General features: G+C 47.6%; 1 protein-coding gene across 1 annotated transcript in view; it reads right to left on the minus strand.

Annotated features, from left to right (window-relative positions):
* Positions 1-836: 836 nt before the first annotated feature.
* STK10 (serine/threonine kinase 10) overlaps positions 837-19471 on the minus strand; it is a gene marked incomplete at its 5' end in the record, with an annotated part of 119499 nt that continues 100864 nt past the window's right edge. Inside the window, 7 exons of the mRNA XM_082650902.1 lie at positions 837-3278; positions 6557-6670; positions 9380-9505; positions 10111-10299; positions 12038-12162; positions 14081-14210; positions 17056-17148. Of these exons, the coding sequence (XP_082507028.1) occupies positions 3138-3278; positions 6557-6670; positions 9380-9505; positions 10111-10299; positions 12038-12162; positions 14081-14210; positions 17056-17148 (918 nt within the window). The 3' untranslated portion in view covers positions 837-3137. The remainder of the gene's footprint in view (positions 3279-6556; positions 6671-9379; positions 9506-10110; positions 10300-12037; positions 12163-14080; positions 14211-17055; positions 17149-19471) is intronic.

The following is a 19471-nucleotide window of genomic DNA, read 5'->3' on the forward strand; positions in this document are numbered from 1 at the left end:
GGGGCTGCTCTTCGTTGCGGTGCGCGGGATTCTCATTGCGGTGGCTACTCTTGTTGCCCTAGGCATGCGGGCTTCAGTTTTTGTGGCACATGGGCTCAGCAGTTGTGGCTCGTGGGCTCTAGAGCGCAGGCTCAGTAGTTGTGGCTCGTGGGCTCTAGAGTGCAGGCTCAGAAGTTGTGGCACACGGGCTTAGTTGCTCCGCGGCATGTGGGATCTTCCCGGACCAGGGCTCGAACCCGTGTCCCCTGCACTGGCAGGCGGATTCTTAACCACTGTGCCACCAGGGAAGCCCATGGCTGACACTTTTGAACATGGCAGAGATGCTGGTGGTTAAGTGTGTGTGACTCTTGCTAAATGTAATGGGTGCAGTTGGCAGGAGAGGAGCTGTGGAGGAGACAGTGAAGTTCAAACTTTGAAGCCATAGGCACTTTATCAGCACTTACCAGTGCTCTGAGCTTTCGCCTGACTCTCCCCTTACCCAGCATGTTTCCTTGTCTATAAAACGAGAATGACAATGTCTTCCTCGTGGGTTGTTGAAAGGATTCAATAAGTTAACATGTAAAAACTCCTGGGGTCAAATGTTCACTGTTAAATGAGAATGATATAAATGTCTGTAGAGAAAACACACACAGAGCCAAGCGTAACTTCTTTCAGAACAGAAACCCCAATGTCTGACCTGCTGTATAACCTGGGAGGCACCAGTGTACTCAGAAGATAGGAAACCCTTTCTTGTTTAAGTCTGCCCTGCTCTTCCCACCCGAATCCAAGAGAACAAACCCAAATGCAAAGAGTTTCCAACCTTGTTATTTTATTAGAAGCATATTTACATTCTCGCAGTTAACTCTGAAGAGAACATTTTACAAAAGTTTTTTATATAAAGTTTGGAAACTACATAAAAATAACTTCTATTCTTCATAAAGAGGAAAATATAAGTTAGTTCTATTTACTCTGCTAAAAATTGACTGTAAATGTGAAACAGTTCCGTCTGTCCCTTCCAGAGAAAACATTAGCACAGAACACAAAGAATACTGCATGGGCCTTCTCAATGCTGGGCATTGCACGCTGGCTCAACTGTGAGACTGGGAGACCCAACCAGACCCCATCCGGGAAGGACAGGGGAGGTGTTAAGGCTAAGGCAGCACTGAGCAGGAAGCAGCAGCTCCTTGAATGAGATTCCAATGTGAACGACAAACCAAAGAAGGAAATGATCAAAGACTTTCACCTACACCATGAAACCGGCATTTCTCCTAATACTCATTCTCACACCCCAGGCTACAAAAGGCAGTATTGTAACTAAAGCACAAGTCAGCCCTGCCACTGGCCATCACCTGACCATTCGCCAATGCTGGCCTCGCCTGGTGGAACTGGGTCTGTAGTTACACTGTTAGTTCACGTTTTCCCAGCACCTGTGCACCAAAGAGAATCAAAGGGCATAATTGTTTCACTTGTCTCATTTGTGTGAGACCTGAAAATTGTCCCTTCTGGGTCAAATAGTGAAGCAGGCAAGCTGAGTGCTCACTAACCGAAGAGGACCAGTGCCTTCCCGCGGCCCCCAGTGCTTCTTTACTGCATATGTAAGTCTTTGGAACCCCAAGTCCCTTTTCCTATTGAATGGTTACCCTACTTTCCCAAGATCCATTTACAACCAGTCCCCAGAAAACTCCAGGGAATTGCTTCAGAAAGACAAAGCACTGAACCCTTACCTATAGGAGTGAAGAAAGAGGAAGTCCTCCCAGGGTGTGTCAACCACCCCATCACCACCAAAATAGTACCCAGACTCAGTACACCCATTTGATTCCTCAGAATCACCTTCAGTTTTCCGCTTTGTTTTTTTAAAGCAGGCATTTTCCTAAGGAAGCCATTTATTTATATTTTTTTCAAGTTAGACATAAAGGTGAAAAAAGGTTTTCTTTGTAAATAAACCGAACGCTGGGTTGAGCATTTGCTTTTATTGGGTTATCTACGCTCTGCAGCCTGTGGGGATCAGAATCTGTGGGAGGCCAGCTGAGTCATCCAAAGGCCCAGCATTCCATCTGAGATACAGAAGCTTTGCTTTTGCCAGGTTCCTGGGGGCGGGAAGCACTGCATTTCTCCCTGATGCTTTTTCTCCCTGAACAGAAGTTCCATTGACTGCCAGCCTCTGCCTGAAGTGTGAGGCCGGACTCTGAACTAGGAGGGACACAGAGCAGAGGGAAGCAGCCTTCCCGTATCACCTGCAGACGGGGTGGGCAAGTGTGAAACAGAATGACTGGGGTGGGAAAGTCTTGTGCGGCGAGGAATTTATCCCTGAACATAGGATCCCGTGCAGGCTGGCGGTTCAGCCTGTGCCTCTGGTGCCAACCCCCAGCACGCCCACACCAACGGCTCCCCTCACGTGTTCAGTGGCACAGGCCCAGGCAGCGAACATGTTCCAATCCACCTGGCACAAGAGGCCCAGGGGGCCAAGGGTGTGTGTGTGCGCGCACGTGCATGCGTGCCTGTATGTGCAGGAAGGGAGAGTACAAGATGGCACGAAATACTTGAGATCAGGGTGAAGCGTTCAGCCTCTCCCCATCCCACCACTGTAGATGCTGTCTCAAGAAGAAAGCAGACTGGGGGCACTGGAGGAAGGAGGGCACCCCCTGAGCAGCTGGCTGCAGAATAGGCTCCACTGGGAACCAGAATGGCTGTTAGAAGGCATGGTTCTTGGTCTGACACTGCAGGGAATGGCTGAAAAGCCACCGGCAATTACAACAGGACACGCCCACGGTGACTTCAGCAGTAGCACTTTGTGCCCACAGACAGCAAAGCTGGTGTTTTGGCAAACAGGAGGGGCCTCGAGGCCACAGAACACCTATTCCTCCTGGCCCCTGGCCCCCCCAACAGCCCAAGTCGTTGACAGCTCAAAGGAACCTGGGGCTCAAATGGAATGCACGTTAGTTATCAGGCAGCACATCATAGAACCTCGCCCTCCATGACCAGCGAGAAGTCAGAAACGCCGGGTGGGTCTGTCAGGCACAGCTGGGGTGGCACAAGGCAAGGGGCTGGATTCGAGCCGGCATGGAAGCAAGAGGGAAGGGGCTCCTGAGTTACTTGTTCACAGAGAATGGGAGGGCCCCGAGGCCCACCGGCCTGCCAGCCACAGCCCTGGGCGGCTGTTACGAAGCATCCGCAGAGCTGTAGGGGAAGAACTTGGTGGCCTTGTTTGGGGTGGTGGGGCTCAGGCACTCTGCCTCCTCGTTCATTTTGAAGAACATCTCCTGCTCTCGTTTCTTCTGGTTCAGCTCTTCTTCCAGAGCCTAGGACAGAGGGCAGACGGAGCTCGTTTGGATCCCTTAGGACACAAGTCTTCCCCAACCACAGGACCCCCACCAAAGTGGCCTTCTCTGGAACTTCCCCTCCCAGGCCTCAGTGCTCGGGTAACTTGGTCTTCCCTCGCTGCTGTCCCAGCGCCCATCACCCAGAAGGTAGGTACCACCTCCTCCTTCCTCGTGCCACAGCCACGCAGGAGTTTCCTATGGACCAAGGGCTCTGCTTTGGGGAAATGCCAGTCTAGATGGGGTGTGAGGGAGAAGCAGATGCAAATCAGCTGGCAGGAAAACCACCCAAAGAATGGAGAAAAGCCTGAGGTAGCAAATGAAGCAAGAGGCTTAACAGCAGGGGAAACAGAGATGTCCGAGTTACATGGTGTTCCTAACCAGGGCACCGTCCTGCAAAATCAGGGGACTTCTTTTCAAAATATACGTGCAGTCATGCCACCCCCCTGAGATTCTAATTCTGAACATCTGTGGTAGGACAGGGGTTCTCTACGTTGTAAAAGCACATCAGATAACTGCAAGGGGAGCATCTAGACGACAAGCACCGCAGGAGCTTCCCTTGGGCACACGCAAGTTTATCTAGCTAAATTGTGTCCTACCAGAAAAATTTCTTGAGGGTTCTCCAAAAATAAATTATTATTCGATTAAGAAAGGAAGCAGAGTGCAGAGGAAAGAGCAGGGGCTTTACAGTCAAATAGGATTCAGCTCCATTACCAGCTGGGTGGGCCTCTGCATGCTACCTTTCCTCTCCAAGCCTGTTTCCTCTCGTGTAAAATGGCAATATCACTACCTGCCTGGCCGGGCTACTGCAAAGATTAAATTAAAAACTAATGGGCTATAATTACTTAGTACTTCCTACATGTCAGACACTATGCTAAGTGCATTACATCTTATTTAATCTTCACCCTATGAGATAGATACCACTATCCCCATTAACGATGGAGAAACTGAGGCTCAGAGAGCTTAGGTCACTTGCCCAAGGTCATTCAGCTGGCTGGGAGCAGAGCCAAGATGGGTCTAACTTCAGAGTTCAAGCTCTGAAACACTGTGCCACCATCTGCAAAGCCAGGCACACATGAGTTACTCAGTAAATGTGGCTTCTTTATTACTTTCACTATAGAAGTGACCACTTTCACAGGATTTGACCAGCATTCTATTATGTCTCTCTCTTTAAAACTATTATTATTATTATTATTTTCTTTTTTTTGTACGCGGGCCTCTCACTGTTGTGGCCTCTCCCCTTGTGGAGCACAGGCTCCGGACGCGCAGGCTCAGTGGCCATGGCTCACGGGCCCAGCCGCTCCGCGGCATGTGGGATCTTCCCGGACCGGGGCACGAACCCGTGTCCCCTGCATCGGCAGGCGGACTCTCAACCACTGCGCCACCAGGGAAGCGCCTAGCTACCACTTTTTTGAGCACAGAGAGGTTTAGTAACTTGCCCAGAGTTTCACAGCGAGTAATGGGGGAGCTAGGACTTTCTCCCACGTCTGTCTTCCTTAAAGCCTATGCTCTTAAGCACTACTCTCTTTTACCTCTATATAACCTATATATTCCTCTATATAACCTACGGCAGGAGTCAGCGGTCTTTTTTCTGTAAAGGGCCAGATGGTAAATTTTTTTGCCTTTGCAAACCTTAAGGTCTCTGTTGCAACTACTCAACTGCTGTTTGGTGTAAAATCAGCCAGAGACGATATGTAAATGAACGAGCATGGCTGTGTTCCATTAAAACTTTATTTACAAATACAGGTGGTGGGTCAGATTTGGCCCATGGGCAATAGTGTACTAACACCTGTTTTAAGGGAAGAAATGTTATCTTCATTTTATGGCCCCAAAAAGCAAGGTTCAGGAGGGAAGACTTGTCTGAGGCCACACTCTGTGTCAACTATGACCCAAGCAACACCTTATTGACCTTACAAGATATTCTATACTTACTGAAAGAAAGAAATCTGAATTTTTCTAAAAATACTCCACAATGTACAGTCATCTCGCCTGCCCCCCCATACATGGGCAGCAGCTCAGAGCTGCTGACTGAAATGCAAGAGTGTAAAAGAACGTTTATTGCAGGATGCAGATCACCACCTCCGGGCCAGTGTTCCAGCAGCAACCCAGGTGACTAAGGATGGGATGATTCTACAAAGAATTCTGGAAAGAGGCAGCCCGCACCAGCAAAATCCAGCGGCTCTCCAGATACACACTGCGGCACCTCCCCTAAGCTCAGGCACCCCCAAGAAGCAATCTGGGCAGTTGCTAGAGGCAAGATGATGATTCATTTTCAGCCTCTCAGGATGTGCCAAGGGTATAGAAGCCCTAGGTAAGAGAACCAGGTGAGCATCTATTTCCTGATGCCAAATCCGCCTGTGTCAGCAGGAGTGTAATTGATTTGAGTGTCAAGTATCAAAAGTCCTAGCGGACCATGCGTGGTTACAGATAAGCGTGGGCCTATTAACAGGAAGGTCTGGGACCCTGGCCAGCTTCCAGCTAGAAAGCTCCATTAGCACAGGGAGGGAAGCCTCTATTCAAGGACTCCCAAGGCCGTTATATGGCTGAGGTGGGCAACTGCCTCCTGGGCAGATCACAGTTACAGCAAGTAGAGCTCAAGTACGACGGCAGAACAAACCTCAGGGCTCAGGACACATGATCAAGGGTAATTAGGGCAGCTCTCTCCTCAGAGAGTTTAGGAGAGTGGGAGGACATGAGTACGTCCTTGGCCTATACTGTGGGCTGGTGGCTTTCTGCATAACACTATACAATATTCATTATCTTCACTTTACAAATGACCACACTGAGGCCCTGTGATGGTCAATTTATTTGTCAACCTGGCAAAGCCATGGTAACCAGTTGTTTGGTCAAACACTAGTCTAGATGTCACTGTGAAGGAATTTTTTTATATGTGATTAACATTTAACTCAGTAGACTGAATAAAGCAGCTTACCCTCCAAAATGTGGTTGGGCCTCACTCAATCAGTTGCAGGCCTTAAGAGAAAAGACTGAGGTCCCGCTAAAGAAAGAGGGATTGGGCCTCCATACTGCCCTGCGGCTCAGCGCTGCAACATCAACTCTTCCCTGGCTCTCCAGCCTGCAGTCTGCCCTGCAGATTTCAGGCTTAACAGTCCCAACAACTGGGTGAGCCAGTTCCTTCAAATAAATCCATAAATCTGTACCTCATCCATATCTGTATCTATATCCATACCCCAGGCAGAACCGATGGCACAACACGAAGCAGGGCCCACCACTGAGCCCACCAGCCCAGCCAGGGTTACCTTTTTGCGTGGCCGAAGCTTGTCCCGCCATTCCTTTAGGTTCTGGTTATGGCTTTCGTCCAGGGCCTTCAGCTTCTGGGTTTCATGCTCTACCAGGAGGTGACACTTTTCATTCTGCAACGTATTCCAGGAAGTACAGGTAAGAAGCACAGAGGGCTGAGAGATACCATGAAGGTACCAGCATCATTCATTTATTACTTCTCCTTGATTATAAACTCCATGTATACAAAACGTTCTACCTGTAAAGACACATGCACCAAAAGGTGCCTGGAAGACTATTCCAGAATATTAACATTAATAATTCTCACTGAGTAGTGGAATCTGCAGCAATTTTGCAACTTTCTACTTCGGGCTTTCTGCATTGTTTGAATTTTTCAACATGAACGTATAAAACTAATAACAATAATCTCTGCCCTAATCCCACCACACAGAGGCAACCACCACAGAATCTTAGATATATTTCCCGTCAGGCTCTGTCCTGTGCATTCTTTAGCTCACCCTGTATACACAATTCTGAAACCTGCCTCCCTCTCCTCTTAACATTATAATGTAAACATTTCTACATGTATACAAAGAACTAACATCTTTTACAATCATCATTTTAATTCCTACAAAATATCCCACAGTATGGCTTATCTAATTTATTTAAACATTTCCCTATTTTTGGCCACTTAGGTTGCTCTTAATCTTCACTATTATAAATAGCATTGTATTAAACATCTGTGCTATGTACTGAATCGTGTCTCCCCAAAATTCATATGTTGAAGCCCTAATGCCCAATGTGATGGTATTTGGAGATATGGGGCCTTTAGGAGATAAATAGGTTTAGATGAGGTCAAGAGGGTAGGGCCCTCATGGCGGGATTAGTGCCCTTATAAGAAGAGACCAGAGAGCTCACATGCTAGACTGCTCCCTCCCTGTCTCCTTCCCTCCTTTTCTCCCTCTCCCCATCTCCCTCTCTCCCCCTCTCCTTTTCTCTCCTCTCTCTCTCTGCCATGTGAGGACACAGCAAGAAGGCATCCATCCGCAAGCCAGAGAGAGAGAGACTTCACCAGAACCCAGCCATGCTGGCAAAGCTGATCTTGGATTTCCAGGCTCCAAAACTGTAAGAAAATAAACTTCTGTTGTTTAAGCCACCCAGTCTGTGGTATTTTGTTATGGCAGTGTGAGCTAAGATAATCTGTGTGTATAAATAATTTGTATTTATATAAGTTATATAATTATCTGCATCACATACCATTTCTTCAGGAGAGACTTGTGACGGGGTAAGGGCCATGGACCTGGCTGAGGCCTGCCAGCCTCACTGTTCTCTCGCTGAGGTAAGTTACCTGCCTCACAAAACTTAGCCTGGAATCTCTCAAAGGCAAAAGTGACAGTTCCCTGTTGATTCCTCACAGGGAATCAATCTCGTGGTTTATAAGGAGTTTAGAAGCAGGGGGAAAGTGCCTTCATCCAGATACCTCAACCCTACTGGGAAAGTGCCTTTATCCAGATACCTCAACCCTACTGGACTGGGAGAGTACAACCCCTTGGGGAATTTTTATTTGGGGTTTCAAGCTCAAGGGTTCTGGGAATTTAAAAATTGCCTTGGTTGGGAATAATACTTATGGCAGCCCTGCCCAGAGCTGGGGTCCCAGCACTCTTTATGGGTTTTCTCAGTTCATCCTCACAGTAAACCCATGAGGCAGGGTTGGGAACATAGACACAGAAGGTGAGTGGCCTGGCTAAAATTCACACAGAAACAAGCAGCAGAGCCCCTACCTGACAGGCTTCAATACCTGCAATGTTTCCTCCACACCCCCCTGCCTTTCCAGAAATTGCCAGATGGATCCAACAGCCTAAAGAATTTCCTGAGGTCACAGAGGTTCCTGTCAGCCCATCTGTCAGGTATGGCAATGCCTCGCTCCACCACAAGGGGGCTCCAAGTACCAGCTCCCGGGCAGGGACCCTTAGGGTGAGGCAAACCTTTTGTGAGGCAAACAAGAGGTCAAGGATCTCCCCAGGGAAGGAGGTCACAAAGGGGCCTGTCAATATCAGGATACCTTTTCCTGACTTCAGTGGGAAAGCTCTGAGCTTCTCACCATTAAGGATGATGGTAAGTCGCTGTAGGTTTTTACAGATACCCTTTATCAAGTTGAGGAAGTTCCCCTCTATTCCTAGTTTACTGAGAAGGTTTATCATGAGCAGAGGTCAGCTTCTGTCAAATACTTTTTCTGTATCTGTTGATGATATGATCACGTGATGTTTCTTTAGCCTGCTGATGTCATGGATTATATTAACTCATTTTCATCTATTGCACCAGCCCTGGGATAAATCCCGCCTGGTCCTGGTGTATACTACTTTTTATACATTTTTAAATTCTATTTGCCAACGTTTCGTTGGGGATTTGTGCATCTGTGTTCATGAGAGATACAGGTCTGTAGTTTTCCTCCTTGTAACGTCTGGTTTTGGTATTAGGGTAATTGGGACACCTTTTCCCAAGACACAGTGGTGACCGAGAAATCCATCAGCATGCCCACTGCCAGGCCCCGGGCATGGCACGTTCAGCTCAGCTCTGTCATCTCATTTACAAAGCCTCACTCCAGTTCTGCAAAATAGGAATTATCATCCTTACCCCCTGCCTATTTTATGAATGTGGAAACTATGGCCTGGGAGGGTGATGTGATTTGGCCAACATCACACAGAGCGGCAGGATGGAAACCATTCCACCCTGAGCTTCAGACTCCTTCCCCCGTTTGTAGGGTCTTTGGGCCTCCAGGGAGCTGACTGCCTGGGGTGGGGGGGGGCGGTGAGGCGAGCAGGGGCGGGGCAGAAGGGCAGTACCTGCAGCTGCTGCAGCTCGCCCATGTTGCTCTCGCACTGTGCCGCCATGTCCCGCGTCTGGCTCTCATGTTTTTGCTGCTGCTGCAGCCGCTCTGACTTCTGCCTCTTCTCCTCCTGCTGGGAGAACTGCAACAGAGAACAGGTGAGGCGCCTCAGCGGGCCACGGGCCTGGCTGGGGGCCCAGCTCAGCCCTGTCCCGGGGAGACCCCATCTGAGGGGCTGGTTTGTACAGAGCCACACTGCCCTGTACCACTCAGGCTGTGCCCCCTGTCTGAAGTTCTCCCCGCTGAGCTGAGACCCAGCCCCTGCCCTCAAGGAGCCCCCAGATTGGCGAGGACACTGAGACATGCTAGGACAGCGTATGTAGTAAGCAGGAATCACAGGAGCCCACGGCCACCGACTCTGTCCCGGAGCCACATGGGTGACTTGTGAGCGGGGTCTCAGTAGAGGAGAGGAAGGAGTTTACCAGCAGAAGCAGCTGCAGGATAGACACCCTGAGTGTGACAGGGAACACGCATGAGATGCAACGCCAAGCCTCCTCCCCTGTCCACCAGAGGAGGAGTCAACGTGAGGCTTTTAGGCTTCCGGGCTGTTACTTCTGGCTTCCATTCCATTCTTCCTTCCAAGACCCCGTGCTGCGTCTTATATTCTATACCCCCCCCAACCATGTAAGATTCAGGCCAAACCAAACCTGGATCTGGCCCCACTCCAGGACACCCCCGGCCCCCCACCTGCTTGATCTTCTCGCGCTGCTCAGCGGCACTGCCCGCCCCGTTGATGTGGAGGCTCTTCTTGTACATGGCCATGCGTGTCTTGCCCTCGCTCCTCTGAATCTTGGGCAGCCGCGCCTTTTCCTGCTGCTGCCGCACCTTCAGCTGCTCCATCATGCGCTGGTTGTAGCGCTGCATCTGCTCGCACTCCTGAGGGGGACACCCAGCAGAGGCCAAGGTCAGCTGCGTTCCACACACGCAGGCGTGGTCAGATGCCAAGGCTGCCACACGCAACTCAGGAGCCCAGGACCTGCGTGGTCCAGAATGCTCGGCAGAGCAAGGCTTGTGTCATTTTACTATACTACCCTTAAATATCATCTTCTGTTCTCACTTTAAAGATTACCGTTAATAACCTTACCTTCTTACCTTCTGAATGCCTTCTTAATCTCCAAAATATACAAACAAACAGCTCATACGACTTAACAAAAAAAAAAAAACCCAAGCAACCCAATCGAAAAATGGGCAGAAGGGGCTTCCCTGGTGGCGCAGTGGTTGAGAGTCCGCCTGCCGATGCAGGGGACACGGGTTCGTGCCCCGGTCTGGGAGGATCCCACATGCTGCAGAGCGGCTGGGCTCGTGAGCCATGGCCGCTGGGCCTGCGCGTCCGGAGCCTGTGCTCCGCAACGGGAGAGGCCACAACGGTGAGAGGCCCGCGTACCACAAAAAAAAAAAAAAAAGACATTTATCCAGAGAAGACATACAGATGGCCAGTAGGCACGTGAAAAGATGCTCAACATCACTAATTATTAGAGAAATGCAAATCAAAACTACAATGAGGTACCACCTCACATTGCTCAGAATGGCCACCATTAGAAAGTCTACGCATAACAAATGCTGGTGAGGGTTTGGAGAAAAGGGAGCCCTCCTACACTGTTGGTGGGAATGTAAGTTGGTGCAGCCACTACGGAAAACAGTATGGGAGGTTCCTCAGAAAACTAAAAATAGAGTTACCATATGATCCAGCAATCCCACTCCTGGGCATATACCTGGACAAAACTATAATTCAAACAGATACATGCACCCCTATGATCATAGCAGCACTATTCACAATAGCCAAGACATGGACACAACCTAAATGTCTCTAAATGGATGAATGGATAAAGATGATGTGGTACATATACACAATGGAATACTACTCAGCCATAAAAAAGAAAATAATGCCATTTGCAGCAACATGGATGCAACTACAGATGGTCATACGAAGTAAAGTAAGTCAGAAAGACAAATCCCAAATGATATCACTTATATGTGGAATCTAAAAGAACCTATCTACAAAACAGAAACAGGCTCACAGACATAGAGGATAGACTTGTGGTTGCCAAGGCCAGGTGGGGAGGGAGAGGGATGAACTGGGGGTTTGGGATTAGTAGATACAAACTATTACGTTTAGAATGGATAAACATCAAGGTCCTACTGTACAGCACAGGGAACTGTGTCCAATCTCCTGGAATAAACCATAATGGAAAAGAATATTTTAAAAAGAATGTATGCACATAACAGTCACTTTGCTGTACTGCAGAAATTAGCACAACATTGTAAAGCAACTATACTTCAATTAAAAAAGTATTCTGAGGGAATGCATGGGAAAGAGATATAAAATGAAAATGGAAAGAAAGGCAGGACAAAAAAAGGGAAAAAGTGAGAGAGACACGTACATCAGGTGTCAGGGTCAGCGAGGGAGCTGCTTGGGCCATCTGCTTCCCTGCCAGTTTCCCCAATTCCTAGCCCCTGGATCTGAGGCAGGACATCGCCCAAGAAGCTCTCAAGCCTCACTGTGGCCGACTTGGTTGCTCTCAGGAGCAAGTGATGCCCCACTGAGGGGCAGCCTCGCGGCTCTCCCAGGTCTCCCGGTGGCAGCCCCCGAACCCAAGCTGACTAGGAGCCTCACCTTCTCATGCTTGCGCACCAGCTCGTGCCGCTGGAGGAAGTACTGGTCTTTGAGCTGCTGCTTCACCAGCTGGTGCCTCTCCTGCAGGTGATGCTCCTCCATCTCCCACAGCGCCGCCTCCCGGTCTGTGGAGGACATGTCACCCGGTGAGGTGCAGATGGCCAGAGCCCCACCAGGCCCTCCCCTCCACTGCCCCGAGCCAGGTCTCCTCACACTGGCTGATAACTGTGCCACGTCCTTAGACTATGTGGGCTGAGCCAACTCCTAGAAACTTCCAGGGATGACAGCACCCAGCAGCATGGTAGAGCAGGAAGTGTTTGGAGTCAGGAGCCAGAGAAACCAGAGGCTAAAACCCAGCTGCATCACTGGGATTTGAGGTGAACACAAAATCCTCTCCGGGCCTCACCTTCCATCTCTGCCAAATGGGCACAACCACACTACGGAGGGAAAATGTCCTTGGAAAATACTTTTATGTTCAATCTACATTGCACCTCTGCTTTCCTAATGGGCAAATAGGAAGGGCTCACGTGGAAACCCCATGAAGAAGACAGCCTCTTGTCACTATTTCCTCTTTTGAAAAATAGGTGAGACCCTTCGTGTCCCATATATGCATTATTGAAACAGTTATCTGGCATTTTATCACTGGAAGTCTCAGGACAGGGCAGGAAGCTGGTGTCAGATGGAGAACCTCACGCCCTGCAAGATACAGCTGGTCATGCTCAGCCTACTGTGAAGTTGTTTATTTCACTGCACTCCTGTTCCATGAAAGCCAGCATCTATCCACAGAACATCAAAACAGTGATCTGGCTTCTAAGCCAAAATCAGAACCCCAGTCCCACAGGTAGGATGGTTCTTACAGGCCATCACATGATAAGAAAAGGAAACAAGGGCTTTTCTGAAGCATCCGTGGCTCTATTCAGAATGTCGGAATACCAAGGACCCCATTTTTCTTGGCCCACATCAAGTACTGAGTGGTTTATACGGTTTTAACTGCCCTGGCCATCAGAGTCCTGGCTGTGGCCCCTGTTATAATAATGAGCCAGAGACAGCACTCGTATGTTAGTCCTATGTTTACATCTTTACAACGGACAGGGACCATTAGCTCCCAAGCCCACAGGCACCAAACTCTAATTTTCACCCATCTAGTTGTTTTAAATGCAGTTCAAACAACAGACTTCCAGCCATTTGGAGCCTGCTTGCTTTGCATACCCCATAAAAGTGTACCCAACATCTGCTAGCCATAAATTAGATAGCCTGGGGGCTATATACAGACCCCAAGCCCTGCACCCTCCAGAGCTCTCTACCCCAGAGCTTCCTCAGCTGAGTGACATCATCAGATATATAAGCCCCCTTTCTGATCCCCTTCTTCCCCAGGATTTCCCCTGCTCTCCTCCCTCTGGGTGGTGGCTCACACTGTCGTCCCCCGACAGTCTAATGCTGGGAGGGACTCACCAGCATGCAAACCTGCCAAAGCACCACCACACAGGGGCAGTTAAGAGCTTGGCTTCAAGATAAGGTCTGCATCCAGGGCCCACTCTACCACTCATTCACTGTGCAACCCAGGCCACAGAAGAGTCACTCTCCAAACATCAACGTCCTCATCTATAAAAATGGGGAGGACAGTAGGGCCTGCCGTGCAGGGTTACGGGTAGGATGCAGGGTGACTAAGGTGTAAGATTAAGGCACGTGGCTAGGCAGAGGAGTCACTCACTGCGTGCTGGCTGCTGGGAGCGGCTCTCAGTACTGCCCCCCGACCCCGTTAACCCAGCTCACTCACGTGCAACTTCCACCCACTCTACATTGCTTCCTTTTTTTTTTTTTCCTTTCCTCGACATCCACAATAGTGTCAGACAGTGTTGTTGCTAACTGGTATCTCTGCCTCAGTCCTGACTTCAGTGGGGATTTTCCTTATGTTTTACCATAAAGGCTGATGTTTGGTCTTAGGGTGGAGAGAAGACCTAGCAGTTCTTCCTTGCCCGGGGCTGGCATGTACGTTCATGGAGAGTCTGGGCCCACATGCGCGCCCCGCTCTCGGGCACCCACCTCGAAGGAGCTCCTGCTTCCTAGTGAGGCACTCGCGCTCCTTGCCGCAGATCTCCCGCCTGTTGTCGGCCGTGATCTTCTTCATCGCCAACTCCAGGTCCTCCTTCTGCTTGGCAAGGAAGTCCCGGTCCTATTAAGTATTTAAAATTTTAGACGTGTTCATGATATTGTGGTTATTTTTTTTTAGAGATACATATTGAGATATTAACAGGTGACATAATATGATGTCTGGGATTTGATTCAAAAATAATACAGTAGAGTGGGGCAGTGAGTGGGCAGGAATTAATAATTACTGAGGTCAGGTGATGGGTATATGGGGATTCATTATACTGTTATACCCCTTTCTGCCTATGTTTTAAACTTTCCTTAATAAAGAGTAAAGAACTGAAATTTAAATTAAAAAATTTTAGCTACTATATGTGAAATAGATAACCAACAAGGACCTACTGTATAGCACAGGGAACTATACTCAATATTTTGTAATAACCTATAAGGGGGAATTCCCCGGTGGTCCAGCGGTTAGGACTTGGAGCTTTCACTGCTGAGGGCCCAGGTTCGATCCGTGGTCAGGGAACTAAGATCCCGCAAGCTGCGCATGGGGCACAGCCAAAAAAAACCCCCAAAACAAACAAACAAAAAACCTATAAGGGAAAAGAATCTGAAAAAGAATATCTATCTATCTATCTATAGATAGATATCACTAAATCACTGCACTGTACACCTGAAACTAACACACTGTAAATCAACTATGCTTCAATAAAAAAATAACAAATTAAAAAAAAAATTTTAATAAAAATTTTAGGAAACATGTTAAGAAACTAAAAATTTGCACTAATCTTATCACTCAATGCTAGCAACTGGTTTTGGTGTATCTATATAAATGTATTTACATCTGTTGTTGTTTCACAAAGACTACTTTAAAAGACTTGAAGAAATATTTGTACACCCTTTTTCATGGCAGCATTTTTCACAACAGCCAAGGGATTGGAAACAACTCAAGTGTCCATAAACAGATGAATGCATAAATACAATGTGGTATATACATACAATGAAATATTATTCAGCCTTTAAAAGGAAGGCAATTCTTATATATGCTACAACACGAATGAATCTTGAGGACAAGGTAAGTGAAATAAACCAGACACAAAAGGACAAATACTGTATGATTCCACTTATATGAGGTCAAATTTGTAGAGACAGAAAGTAGAATGGTGGTTGCCAGGGACTGGAGGCAGGGTGTCATGGGGAATTACTGCTTAATGGGTCCAGAGTTTCTGTTTTGCAAGATGAAGAGTTCTGGAGATGGATCATGGTGATGGTACTCACCATGATGTGAATGTACTTAATATCACTGAACTGCACACTTAAAAATGGGTAAGATACCAAATTTTATGTTATGTCTATTTTACCACAACTTTTAAAAATTATTAAAAAGACCTTTCCAGGTCATGATGTAATCTCCTATCAAAAATAAGTTGTAATGGCTGAAAATATTTCATGGTATAGCTAGCTATACCCAACTTATCTACCCAATATATAATAGGTTGTTTATAGGTTTTCTTTATTTTAGATACTGCTGCTCTTCACATTCTGGTAGCTAAATGTCCTTGAACCTCTGTGATGATTCATCTTCAAGATTAGTCCTAGAAGCAGAAAATCTAGGCCAAAGGATGTGTACGTTTTTGAAGCTCTTGATGCAACTTCCAGAGTGGCCTCCTAAAAGGGCCAGTCTTCTCTCCCTCTGTGGGGACTAGGGCCTGTCTCCCCACCCTCCCTAGCCCTGCATTCTTTTTCTAATCAACCTGTCAAGGGACAGGTTGGAGGAAAGTATGATGGTGTCCTGGAGTCAGACTCAGCTTGAGGCCTCGGACCCCACTGTTAACTGTGCAGTGTCACCTTTCTGAGCCTTAGCTTCTTCCTCTGTAAAGGGGAAAACAAACAGCACCTATCCTGGTAAGCCATGAATGCTAAACCAGAGAACACACAAAACAATTGTAATTGTAGACTCTAATTTTCTTTGCATTTGGGGGCAGAGGAAGTGGGACAAAATGAGAACATGAAGTGAAAAGGCTACCGAGGCTGGGGCAGAGGGGACTGAGTGTAGCTGGGAGAGGCTGAAAAGAACGAGACCTATAGGGCCTTGAAAGCATGTGAGAAGGCTGATCTGATCTTATGGACAAAGTGGGAGCCACTGAAGGTTTTAAAGGCCCAGGGCTGTTGGGGAAGGGTGCCATGATCAGATCTGGAATCCGTATTGATCACAACAACTGGTATGAGAGAAAGAACTGCAAGAACTGGAGGGAAACTAGCTGGGAGGCTACTGCAGTAGTCCAGGCAAAAGACAAGAATGGCTAGGGAGTCACAGAGATGTTGACAAGTTGATGGATCCAGAGGGAGTTTGGAGATTAAAAGAAAAACAAAACCCAGGCTTCAAGAGGTGATGAAGGATTGCAGGGAAAAGGGGTGTCAGGAATGACAAGGCTTCTGGCCTGACATCACAGTGGAGGACGGTGTCCCCTCAGAACACGAGAACAGGACCAGGTCTGGGAGATCTGGGTTTGGTGTCTTTGAGACTCCAAAAGATGCCAAGTGGGCAGAGGGATGTACTGGGTTGGTCAAGATGTGATGTACAAACAGCTCTAAAACAAGGCAGGAAGCGCTAAAGGCTCTGGGAGAGGTGGATGTAAAGGTCTGTGGTATCTCCTAGAGATGGGAGAGCTCACTTCCAGCTGGAGCAAGGGCAATCAAGGAAGGCTGCATGGGGGAGATGATAACAGGGAGGATTAATCCAGATGGTCTGACTTATTCAGAATGAGGATAATCCGGATGGTCTGATTTATTCAGAATGAGAGATAGGTGAGTATTCAAAGGGCAGGGCATGGGCACACACAGAGAAGAGCTCTGGTCACCATTCAGGGACTCAAACCTGTGACTCCCCAACCCCTCTACTCCCCAACTGAGGGGCAAGGACTCACGAGAAGCTGCTTCTTCTGCGCATGCTCCTCCATCTTCTGCTTCATGCTCTCCTTCCGCTGCTGCCTGGGGAGCTTCTCCACCTCATTCTTCACCTGCACCAGAGACAGCAGAGAATGGCCAGGTCAGCGTACCTCCACACTTCATATTGAATAAGCCTTCAATCCCAGAACTCCTGGGCCAGGGAGACTGAAGAGGAGGCTCAGCTTTCTAGGCACTAGCCCCGACTCTGCTCTCCACTCCGCTGACAGATGACACCTGCTGGCCACCCGTCTGCTGCTGGCTCCAGTTTCCAGCCTCCTTCAGAGCAGACAGATGCTGTTTTCGCTGTTTGGTATCCATCCCCCTTCTTCTGATGACACCACCTCAGTTTCTTTTAGGACAGTGTTTCTCAACCTCTTTTTAAATTGGTGCCCCCTCAGAAGCCCTTTTAGACATTTTTTTCCCTAATGAACCAACACCATGAAATTTTAATCCCACAGATATACTGTCAATCTGTTAGACCATTATAATATCTAAGACGTTTTTAACTCCTTGGGGGTGAGAATGCATGCATTAGGTAGCCCCAGCTCAGTCTCTGAGGTTCAGGCATGGCTGATGCCCCCAGCCCCATCTGACTCTAGGCTGGGCATATGATCCAAGCTGTCAATCAGCATATTCCATGCCTTGGCATCTGGGATTGGTTCAGAGATGAGCGTGTGATCTTCGCTGGGCTAGTGAGAGCTTCAGGATGGGTGCTGGAATTATTGGGGGAAGCCGCTCTCTGTCCTTTGGGGTTGCTGAGCTGGGAGGATGTAGGCCATGGTGGACCACCCTGGAGGGGGTCTGCCTGAGACAGAATCAATGCATGGAAGCAATGTTAAGAGATGAAGGATGCCTGGTGACACTTCTGCCCTCCTGGTCAGAGACGGGAGTTCTTGGTTTGATGTCTTTGAGACTCCCAAAAGATGCCAGGTGGGCAGATGGTGAACTAATAGTATTCTCAGGCCAGCTGGAACTGGCTTTCTGTTTTTTATAACAGAAGAAGAAGAGATTCATGACACTTCACTATAAGGAAGCTACAGTTCCTCAGTTTTCTCTGAGTAACCCATACCTTCACAGTTACCTGACACCCCAAAACATGCACTCACTGACAGGGCTCTTAGGAGCAGGTAGTGAAGGATTTTTCCATACTGTCCGTGATCAAAAAGGAGCATTCCAGGAGAGTTCTACTTCTGGCATGGTGAGGTACACCAATGCAGCCTCTCATTCCTGCTGATTACAGTGAAAAACTCTGGATAAAATACAAAAAGCAACTAACTGAGGACTCTGAAAAGTAAACAAAATCAGGTGGCTATGAAAGGGAGTCAAAACTTATAGAAGGGGCTGGTACCAGGGGTGAGTTTCCTGGGAATTTTTTTTTTTCCTTTTGCTCTCCTGGCTTTGCCCCTGTCCTAGACAGTGATGCAGTGGCTAAAACTGTAAGAAACATTGTGTTTCTGGCTAAAGAATCAGGCAGAAGTCAATAAAATTAATAAACCTTTAGTCAGATTGACAGAGAAGATGGAGGCAGTGGAGAAGAAAAAGGAGGAGGGAGAGGAAGAGGATACTACAACACAAATTACCAGTATGAAGGGTGAAAGAGACATCACTACAGATCCTACAGTCATTAGAAAGGATACTAAAGGAATCCTATGAACAGCTTTATGTCAGTAAATTCAGCCACTTAGGTGAAATAGACAAATTCCTTGAAAGAAACTACCAAAGCTCATTCAAGAAGAAATAGATAACTAAAACCAGAGTGACATTAAAACCACTGACCAAATCCTTTTCATAAATAGACTCAAAAGTCCTCATCAAAATATTAGCAAATTCCTGCTGGTGGGAATGTGAATTGGTACAGCCACTATGAAGAACAGTATGGAGGTTCCTTAAAAAACTACAAATAAAACTACTATATGACGCAGCAATCCCACTACTGGGCATATACCCTGAGAAAACCATAATTCAAAAAGAGTCATGTACCACAATGTTCATTGCAGCACTATTTACAATAGCTCGGAGATGGAAACAACCTAAGTGTCCATCATCGGATGAATGGATAAAGAAGATGTGGCCCATATAGACAATGGAATATTACTCAGCCATAAAGAAACTAAATTGAGCTATTTGTAATGAGTTGGATAGACCTAGAGTCTGTCATACAGAGTGAAGTAAGTCAGAAAGAGAAAGACAAATACTGTATGCTAACACATATATATGGAATTTAAGGGAAAAAAATGTCATGAAGAACTTAGGGGTGAGACAGGAATAAAGACACAGACCTACTAGAGAATGGACTTGAGGACATGGGGAGGGAGAACGGTAAGCTGTGACAAAGCGAGAGAGAGGCATGGACATATATACACTACCAAACGTAAGGTAGATAGCTAGTGGGAA

This window comes from Grampus griseus, assembly GCF_964374135.1.
Source record: "Grampus griseus genome assembly, chromosome: 3".
Classification (NCBI taxonomy): Eukaryota; Metazoa; Chordata; class Mammalia; order Artiodactyla; family Delphinidae; genus Grampus; species Grampus griseus.